At 52.0% G+C, this 9,108-nt stretch overlaps 3 protein-coding genes across 3 annotated transcripts; 2 read left to right on the top strand and 1 right to left on the bottom strand.

Annotated features, from left to right (window-relative positions):
- Positions 1–115: 115 nt before the first annotated feature.
- SNOG_07087 (hypothetical protein) lies at positions 116–2,681 on the bottom strand (the record flags this gene model as incomplete). The annotated part of the gene is made up of 4 exons (XM_001797388.1): positions 116–787; positions 895–1,036; positions 1,646–2,094; positions 2,586–2,681. The coding sequence occupies 4 exons, from the start codon at positions 2,679–2,681 to the stop codon at positions 116–118; spliced, it is 1,359 nt and encodes a 452-aa protein (XP_001797440.1).
- Positions 2,682–4,329: 1,648 nt separating this feature from the next.
- SNOG_07085 (hypothetical protein) lies at positions 4,330–5,894 on the top strand. The gene is made up of 4 exons (XM_001797387.1): positions 4,330–4,366; positions 4,418–4,489; positions 4,600–4,772; positions 4,821–5,894. The coding sequence occupies exons 2-4, from the start codon at positions 4,459–4,461 to the stop codon at positions 4,860–4,862; spliced, it is 246 nt and encodes an 81-aa protein (XP_001797439.1). The 5' UTR covers positions 4,330–4,366; positions 4,418–4,458; the 3' UTR covers positions 4,863–5,894.
- A 1,014-nt stretch (positions 5,895–6,908) lies between these two features.
- On the top strand, positions 6,909–8,326 carry SNOG_07084 (hypothetical protein; the record flags this gene model as incomplete). Its single annotated transcript, XM_001797386.1, has 4 exons — positions 6,909–7,038; positions 7,059–7,082; positions 7,182–7,677; positions 7,729–8,326. The coding sequence occupies 4 exons, from the start codon at positions 6,909–6,911 to the stop codon at positions 8,324–8,326; spliced, it is 1,248 nt and encodes a 415-aa protein (XP_001797438.1).
- Positions 8,327–9,108: the final 782 nt, after the last annotated feature.

The following is a 9,108-nucleotide window of genomic DNA, read 5'->3' as shown; positions in this document are numbered from 1 at the left end:
CACGTATTGTCGTATGTAAGGATAAGACTGCCCTGTTGCAAAACTCCAATATCCCTCCCACACCCTTCTTTTGCATTTTCGGCCTTCATCCTAACTCACCTATCCTTCTCTCCACCTAAGCCGCCGTCAGACGTCCCGCCAGTTCACTCCTAAACAGCGCCTGTCCAGCCCTCTCAACCTGCCACTTCCCGTACTGATCAAGCTCACTCGTTACCTCAGGAAGCTTGATGACATCCAGCGCCCCCAGCTTATTCCCCTTCGCCAGCGCACAAGCAAGCATCCATGTCCACCCCATCTGAAAGAACGCCCTAGCAGCAATGTCCGCGCGCCCGCCAAGCGACTGCCAAACCGGCGCATGCATGTACACCGCCTCGAGATTGATTGCACTTGCTAGCAGAGGGAAAACAGAATGTAGCGGCATGCCCTGCACATGCAGCGCGCCGCGAAACGTCTTCGGGTTAGAGGTCACGCTCGTCAAGCCCAGTTTACGCATGAGAGAAAGGCGGTGCTGGAAGTGGCATAGGAAAGCGTAGAGATCGGGCACTCCTTCGAAGTTGAACAAGTTGGCGCTGTAGAAGATTGGGGAGGATTCGGCGTTGATTTGCCGATTGGCGAGAAAGATGTTGACGCCGAGGTCGAAGTTGGATATGCAAGGCTTGTAGGAGTTGCTGGCAAGTGTGATACTGCCTTTGCTCTGGCCGGGGATGTCGTCGCGATCAGGTGCACCAGGGCGGGCGCGGGAGAGTCGAGTGACGATGCTGTGGCCGTCACGGCTGGAAACCGGTGGCTTGGAAGCGGATGGCGTAGGCGTTATCGACTAGGAGGTGATGGTAGATCATGTTGCGGATTTCTGCAGGAAGTCTCGAGGAGTGGGAAGATGGACTCGTTGAACACTGAGACGAGTGGACGCTTCTCGAGTTCGGCCTTCTTTTGCTTCTGCATCTTGATCTCCTCTCTCTTCGCCTTGTTCACCTTTTCCACTGCCTCTTGCCTCTTTTCCCTCGCCTTTTCCGCCGCCTCTTGCCTCGCCTTCTGCCTTAACTGTGCTTGCGAAAGAGGCTTGGTTGTTAGTTGACGTCTACCTATTGCTGCTTTCTTGTGACACTTACTGGATTGACCCACGAATAACCTCTTATCCTATACCTTACCATTGCGTATTGTATAGATATTGATGTCAGCGGTGGAGAAACGATTGCCGTAGGTCGGTGGGAGTACAAATAGGTAGAAGCAAGCTAAAAGTGGCGCTAGTCGTAACACTGTTGCCTGAGAAGGTAAGAGCGTAGTTAGCTTGCACGAGGCTGAAAGAGCTGCAATTAGGCTCGAGGTAAAGCTTGTATAGGAAAAAGAGACGTGCAGGTGAGCTCACTGGCACAGCATCGCGTCAAGAGCCATTTACACTCCAGTAAAGTAAGCACTGTAAGCCTGGGAGTAGTGCAACATATCAAACTATAGAGCACTTACCTATGTATCATGACTGAGACTTGCTGTGGGGGTACCGCGCGAGGACTTGTACCACGGCGACACCTGGGAAGTTGCGATGCGAGCTGATATCAACGTCTTCTCATGCATATGACTGAGCCCTGCAGGGTTCCGCGAAATTCGCATACCAGCTACTCGATACTATAGGATCTAAACTCATTCCCACTTGAGGCGGTCAATCATCATTCGGATATGCTCCGACCCCAACGCATGACAACTCTTCTTCGCACCCTCAGGCGTTTGTTTCCCAAACATGTGTGCTCTCTCCACACAGTTCATTTCCGCATCTTCATGCCATCTCTGTTGTCTATCCTCCGCCTCTTTGATCAGCTGCAGTAGAGGGCGAGGATTGCTTCCGTTCCCATACACCTCAGTCTTTAGCGCCATCTTGGCTATCCGCTTGTAATCCTGAGCACCAATCTCGATGTCGAAACCCAGTGGGCAGTCAAGGGTGCCTGTGTGGAGGCGCTGTAATGCGGCACTGTTGTCTCCGATGCGATATGGTTTCTTTTCGCCAGTTTGTTCAAGGCGCTCGGCTTCGGCGTCAATGACTAGGAGCACTTTGTTGAAGCGTTCTACGATTGCTTTACATAGTGCGGCTATGGATGCAACGTTCTGGATCGCACTGAAATTATCCTTGGGGCATTGTGGACAGTGTATTAAATCTGACAACACACCCATGGCTTTGCGTAGGGGTATCACGACCTGGGGAAAATGGAAGGATTGCACAGATTGAAGTTCGCTTATGGTCAGGTACATCGCGGCCAGACATGTACATGGTGCTAATGTTTCCTGGCCGGGTTGGTCGACTATTGGAGCTGGCAAGAAGCTGTCGTCCCATAACGAAGGATCGATAGCAGGGTCCCGTTGGAGACTAGAGACAGTGAGTATGGCAGCGATATAGTTTCCGATGACACCCACTCAATGTTCGAGATAGGTGAAAGACCAGATGCATCCGTGCTCCCCATATGCTGGCTCAATGTATTCGCATCTGCGAAGCCCATATCGTTTACAAAAGAACTAGATTCCTGGAATTGCGGTGGTGTAATAATGCCAAAGTCATTGTAGGTAGACGGGTCATCGATAGTTGTAATAGTGCAGCATGCATTTTGCTGCAGTTTGGTGGCTTCACCAACTTCACCCTCTCTCCTTCTCTTCTTCGGCCTGCCCATCTGCTTCTGTGGCGAGAAGATGCACACCATCTTTTCTCGTTGACATCGTGTACAGTTCGGTTTGTCACCGGAACACTTCAGCTTCCGCGTTCCTGATGTGGATCAGTTGTTGCCGCTTTGGTGGCTGCCTAAAATAGTACTGACGGCATTCGTCGCACGCTGCATGAAGCTTCTCGCTCGATTGTGTTTGCACCATCATCACTTGGTCCAGCAGTAAAAAGGATTGTGGAGGGAGAATAAGACCTAGAGTTGCTTTGTGGCGCTCATCAAGTGCTAGACATCGTTCCTAGGGCCCAGGCGGCATGGTTGCCAAGAACAGAGCGATATGCTGGATGGCCTAAGTCACATGACACCCGACTTCGATCATCCATGGATTCCTCTTCGTCGAATCGCCCCGTGGTTTAATTATACCAACATGAAGGAAGGGTCACCGTTTCTTACTGGGAAAATGAAGAAGAAAGGAAAACGACAGGAAGTATACCTCTCCAGTTGTCTCGTCTTTTTCCTAGGTACTTCTTCACATGCAGGTTGTCTGCGGCTTCGGGAGTTCGCTGCTCGGACCTCGACGATATGCAATACGACGCCGACGGAGAATACCGACAACTCCGACTTACTCTGAGCTCTGAGCGATCCGCGGCCGTGCATGCCTTACAGCGTCCTGGAAGGTGTGGGTGGGGTACATACTTTCACACACGAGATGACGAAGCAACTTTGGGATGGTCCCCCTTAGTGAACACCACGATTCCCATAGACAGACGGAGGTTCATCATCCCGAACAGGATGAGCTTGCGGCAGTGCCCGCCAAGATAAGGATCTGCCAATAATTCCACCCCGGATCGTCTTCGAAGCCACAGCGTACCAAAGTTGCAAGCATGTTGGGGCCGAGCCTCTATCGATAGATTGGCTAGACATCCTGTGATCCAACGCCGCGGGTAACGCGCACGTCTCACAAGTTGCACACCCTCACCGCTTCTGTTTGAAACGCGACGTTGCGCAGTAGCAGGTGAAGAATGTGGTCGTTCTTCGGCTGGGGTTTGCACAGTATCTTGAAGTCGAGGGACTGCGCATCTGCTCAAAAGGGCGGCCCTGTGCTCCGCCCTCTTTTCCCGCTGGAAAAAGAGGCTCGTCTGCCGCGCCAGACTAGTGCTCGTAATCAAGTCCACCGGTTGATGCAGCTGCACGCTAGGGGTATTGTGTTTCGTGCGCGCCCTACCGGTAAGTTCACAAGCTGACGCCTGATTTGGGTGATGTCGGTATCGTGGGATGCGCAGAGCCGCGAGGATTGCGATCCTAAGCCTAGCAGACACATTCGAACGCGCTGTTTCTTACGATACCAATTTCAAGAATGCGCCCGAGTCTTGCACCGTATTGCAGGGAAAAGGCATGCTGCCCGTGAGGGAATATCGGTGCGAAGGCTGATGTTAGCGCTGATGTTGAGTGCGCCAGCATCCCCTCATTGGCCCGTTGCACCTGCACGTTTTTGTGAGTCACTGGTCCCAGGCTTGGCACTCTCGCTTCGTGCGCAGTACAAATCCCCCACATTCCCACCTCGCTGCCTGAATTCTCTCTTTCATCCAACACGCCTCTACACAAATAAACACAAGACAGTCAACAAAATGGCTGCCTTCTAGCTTAACAGCGCCATCCTGGATCCCAGAACAACCACCACTCCAACCATTAACCAACCACCCTCAGAGTCTTCCTTTTTGGAACCTCTGAACTTCAGCACCGCCTCGCGCAGCTCTAGTTCGTCGTCACTTCCCCAGACCGACTTCACGTCGTCCACCACGGCTTTCTCCCAGCAAAAATGGCTTTCTTCACCAGCACCCCAAGCCTCTCGGCACCAATCAACTACGAGTCAACACGCATTCGCGCAGCCCCAACCGGACTTTGTGCTCTACGACCAACCAGCTCAGGTCTCTCCACGGCCTCTGCGAGCACCGAGCGCTCCTCAGCCTGGGCCTACGTTTAACAACGGCCAGCACTTCTACGCAAATTCTGCCCCGTCATCCACTACAGAATTCCAACAGCCTCTGTTACGCCAATACCCTCCGGTACCACTGTTCTCTAGCTCTAGCAACAACATTTCTCAGCAACAAAACAACGTCGCAGCCATGGCAGGTATGGTGTACTCTGCCCACAGCTGTCAGCGTCGGCTCACCTCTGTAGATCTCAACAGCAACAACTCCTTCGATTCGGGCGCGAGCCTGATGCCCGGTTTCCAGGCCGGTGCATTCAACTTGGACCAGGTCTCAGCTTTCACAGCTATCAACGACCACTCGGCTGCCGCCGGGTCCACTCGCACCGTGTCTCCCAAGGACATCTTCGCCGATGCTTTCGGTTCTGCACCCCCCTCTGCCGCGTTTACAAACTTGACTTCCCCCGACATCAACGACTCTCCCTTCCTCAACGACAGCTTCGAGTGCTCGCCCATGTTCCAAAATGAGCCTACGATGGCCAATAACGACTGGTACTCCTTGTTCCCCGAGGAGGAGTCCAAGACGATTGAGCCCAGCTACGGCGCACCTATGTCTCTGCCTTTGGAGCGCACTATCAGCAGCCAGTCTATGGAGCGATCTGGCTCTTCCAGCACTGGCTCTCCGATCGTACTCGACAGCTCGTTCCGCAGGAAGTCGTCTGTTACAAACTCTCCTGCCACCAACGGCATCAGCAAGTCTCGTCGTCGAAAGGGCCCTCTCCCTGCCATTTCTGTCGACCCGAGCGACAAGATCGCCTTGAAGCGAGCCCGCAACACTCTTGCGGCTCGTGAGTCTCGGCAGAGGAAGTTTGACCACGTCTCTGAGCTCGAGAAGCGCAACTCCGATCTCGAGGCGGAGATCGAGAAGTGGAAGAGCATTGCTATTGCTCATGGTTACAGCGGATCCTCGTGAATCCCCTCGTACTTCGATTATGGTCCCCTGTGGTCATAAGGAGCTGGTGAAGAAACCAGCCTCGCCTTATCGGCAAAAGTTTTCCTCTCTTTGATGTTCATGTTACATCTCCTTGTACTGCTCACCTGTCCTTGATTGGATGAAGGTGTTGTTATTGCGCGCACTCGACTTTATTGTTTTTCTGGGTGTGTAGTCTCCCTTTTGGTTGATGGACTCCTCCTGATGCGTTTTAATGCGTTGTCGATGGGTTTTGCGCGATCGTTGATCTGTCTGATGTTCTGATGCGGTGATATTGATTAGTTTCAAGCTGAAGTTGGCGAGATAGTCTCCTTATATATGCCTGATTGCGCAGTTCATGACTCCATTGCATTGTGACTCTTGTGCCTGCTTTACAATTTGCCTCACTCGAAGGTTGACTGGTTCAACCGGCTTTGACTGGTGATGGCTCATGGTGTGTCACTGCGTAGTTGGTCGTCCCAGATTAGCAGTATGCAGACGCCTAAGTGTCACAATCGCCCCTGAATGCTTGTGACTCATCATGATAAACTGTGCTGTGTTGCCTTCATGTTGCTTGATGTTGCGATATCTTCTTGCCTTCGACTCTGGTGTTGCCTTCGCGACTGCCTGGACAACTCCGATCTATCCGGCTTCACACGAACAACTCACCTCCATGTGACGCACGGACACAGCGGCGGTACATTAACACATCGGACCGAGTTTGAGTTCATGCGCTACTCGTTATGAGCAGCGAGTTCCGAGGTACGGCTGGGAGCTAAGCCACTGCCTCATCATGCTACGGAGGCCTCAATAATCACAGGCCCGGCAGTTGTCTCTTTTCAAGCTGTGTGTAGATTGTTGTTGCAACGTCTAAGATTGACGTTCGGAGGGATGAGCCGGCGGTAAGTGTGATCTCTTATTTCGGCTTCGATTTCGGCTTCACCTTTGATAGTCAGGTAGCTACATTGCATGCTGACTTGTGAATTCCACCACTAAAACACATCGCCAATTACCATCCCGCACCCTGTCCATTCTAGAAACCGCGGGCTGCACACACCAAAATCTGACCTCAGCGAGCATTGTCGCTACCGATCTCCATTTAATTGTTCCGCGCTAGGAATGCTTGCATAGTTGTGTTAATTAAAGTTTGTAAAGTCAGTAAAGCTTCGCACTCAGGGTCCAAGATGCGTGTATAAGTCCTCCTAGTGTCCAAGTTTATTGTTGATTTCAAGATCATCCTTCAAGTTGTCCAAAAATGTTGTCCGCTCTTCTTACCATCGCGTTGGCGGTGACGGTGAAGTCGCAGGCCGTCTTATCGGTGCGGCAAGCATCTACCATCACTGTAGACCTCAGCAAGACTTTCCAAACTATGGATGGTTTTGGCGTCTGTGAGAACTTCCAGCGCGCGGTGCAGATGAAGAATCTCTCCGAGCCGCTGCAACGCTACGCGCTTGATCTGCTCTGGAACCAAACATCTGGCGCTGGCTTCTCTATCCTTCGTAACGGCATTGGTTCTCAGCCGAACTCAAGCGACAATGCTATGGTAAGTCCAAATCCATGCACGAACTGAAAATAGGATGTCTACTTACTTCGCTTGCCCAATTCTAGATAAGCATACAACCCGAGAACCCAGGAGGCCCAGATGCACCACCAAAGTATCAGTGGGACGGATACGACAACGCTCAAGTATGGCTCAGCCTCGAAGCTAGCAACACTTACGGTGTCAAATCGATCTATGCGAACGCTTGGTCGGCGCCTGGGTACATGAAAACAAACGACAACGAAAGAGCTGGCGGTTACCTGTGCGGAGTAACTGGAACCAATTGCACGAGTGGCGATTGGAGACAGGCTTATGCAAATTACCTCGTACAGTACATCACATACTACAAAGAATCTGGCGTGAAAATAAGCCAGGTCGGCTTCTTGAACGAACCCGATTATGTCGCCACGTATTCAAGCATGCTTAGCGACGGACAACAAGCCGCGGATTTCATCAAGATCCTCAGGCCCACACTCGACAAGGCAGGCTATACAGATGTGAAGATCGCGTGCTGCGACACCACGGGCTGGTCGAAGCAACAGGAACGCATGTCCGGATTAAGCAGCGTGAGCAACCTTCTCGGCACCATCACTTCACAGTAAGTCATCCCTTGATCCACAACGTGGTATCACCACTAAACATCTCACAGCTCCTACTCCTCCCAACCCATCGATCCAATCGACACACCTCACAACGTCTGGCAGACTGAAAACGCCGACCTCTCAGGCCCCTGGGATGCAACCTGGTACCGCAACGACTCTAAAGGCGAAGGCCTCCTCTGGGCCAACAAGATCTCAGACGCCATCACTCTGGGCCATGTGTCTGCATATTTCTACTGGATCGGCGTGCAAGGCGGGCCAACGAATTCCAAACTCGTCCGCATCTCAGATGACAAGACTACCGTGACTCCGAGTAAGCGCTTTTGGGCCTTCGCCAACTGGAGCAGACATGTTCGACCTGGTGCGGTTAGAGTTGGAGCGACTGGTGGACCGAGTGAGGCGAAGGTCACGGCGTTTAAGAACGTGGACGGGAAGATTGCTGTGCAGGTGATTCAGGGTGGAGACAGGTCGGAGGTCGTGACAGTCAAGGTTGATGGGTTTAAGAGTGGAGCTGCGAAGGCTTGGATCACCAATGGCGAGCATGATGTAGATGAGCAGGCTGTTACATTGGCCTCGGATGGAGGGAGTGCGAGTGCGCAGGTACCTGGGAGGAGCATGGTAACTTTTGTGTTGGAGCCTGCGAAGTAGGGGGAAGTTCATCTCCCTGTTGTTTCGAGCTTCTCGAGTTTTCAGATGACACACCATCAGCGCCAGTATCTCACTGTCTGTTCTCGCACATCATGACAGATTTCCACCATTTGGGGCTAGTGACGTTGATAATTTTCAGGATGAATGGGTGGGCACCAACAAAATTCCCGGTACTACTCATAGAGCCCACCACAAAGATCGTGTGAAACAGAATCGATCTTGGCAGGCAAGGGAAACGTACACATGATGTGTGGATGGAGACGATCACGTGACTGATATGCCTATCGATAAGCCATAATGCAGACTTCGCTTACGCTCATACGACTAACTTCACCGAACAATTGAGTCATCCGTGTCGCCTTCCCAAGGCATACGACTGCTGAAGTATCGATTATGCAGTTTCTGACTCCTTCACATGACTGGGACGCAGATTTGCGGGGTACACTGGCCCAATTCGAATGTGGTTGAGGATTTCTCACCGGAAGAGCAACTTTGTACAGCATCCCCTCTCGACATGGACGTAGAATGGAGATCTTTGTGAGTCATTAGGCGTGACACTAGGCCAAAGTTTCGGAAAGTGTAAACAAAAAGTGCAATACGGCTATCGCCCTGCATCATGGCGCAGTCAGTGCCAAGGTGGCTGCTGCCTGCTGTAAGTGGCTTGGTTTACACGACTATAGATATCTCAGGCACGAGTTCAGGTTTCGACAGCCTCGCTCACAGCTCATAAAGCACAATTTATTCCTGGTTTCAAGACCCTCTGCACCACAGGGCTGGGTCAA

Source organism: Parastagonospora nodorum (assembly GCF_000146915.1).
Source record: "Parastagonospora nodorum SN15 chromosome Unknown scaffold_10, whole genome shotgun sequence".
NCBI classification, from domain to species: Eukaryota; Fungi; Ascomycota; class Dothideomycetes; order Pleosporales; family Phaeosphaeriaceae; genus Parastagonospora; species Parastagonospora nodorum.
This window is presented reverse-complemented; position numbering and strand designations above follow the sequence as displayed.

What these genes read in the sequence shown, in the direction of transcription:
- SNOG_07085 (XM_001797387.1), top strand. Translation starts at nt 4,459, where the DNA reads ATGGCTTTCTTCACCAGCACCCCAAGCCTCT. An exon ending in CACCAGCACCCCAAGCCTCT is followed by an intron (nt 4,490 to 4,599) that starts CGGCACCAATCA and finishes AGCACCGAGCGC; the next exon opens with TCCTCAGCCTGGGCCTACGT. An exon ending in CAACGTCGCAGCCATGGCAG is followed by an intron (nt 4,773 to 4,820) that starts GTATGGTGTACT and finishes TCACCTCTGTAG; the next exon opens with ATCTCAACAGCAACAACTCC.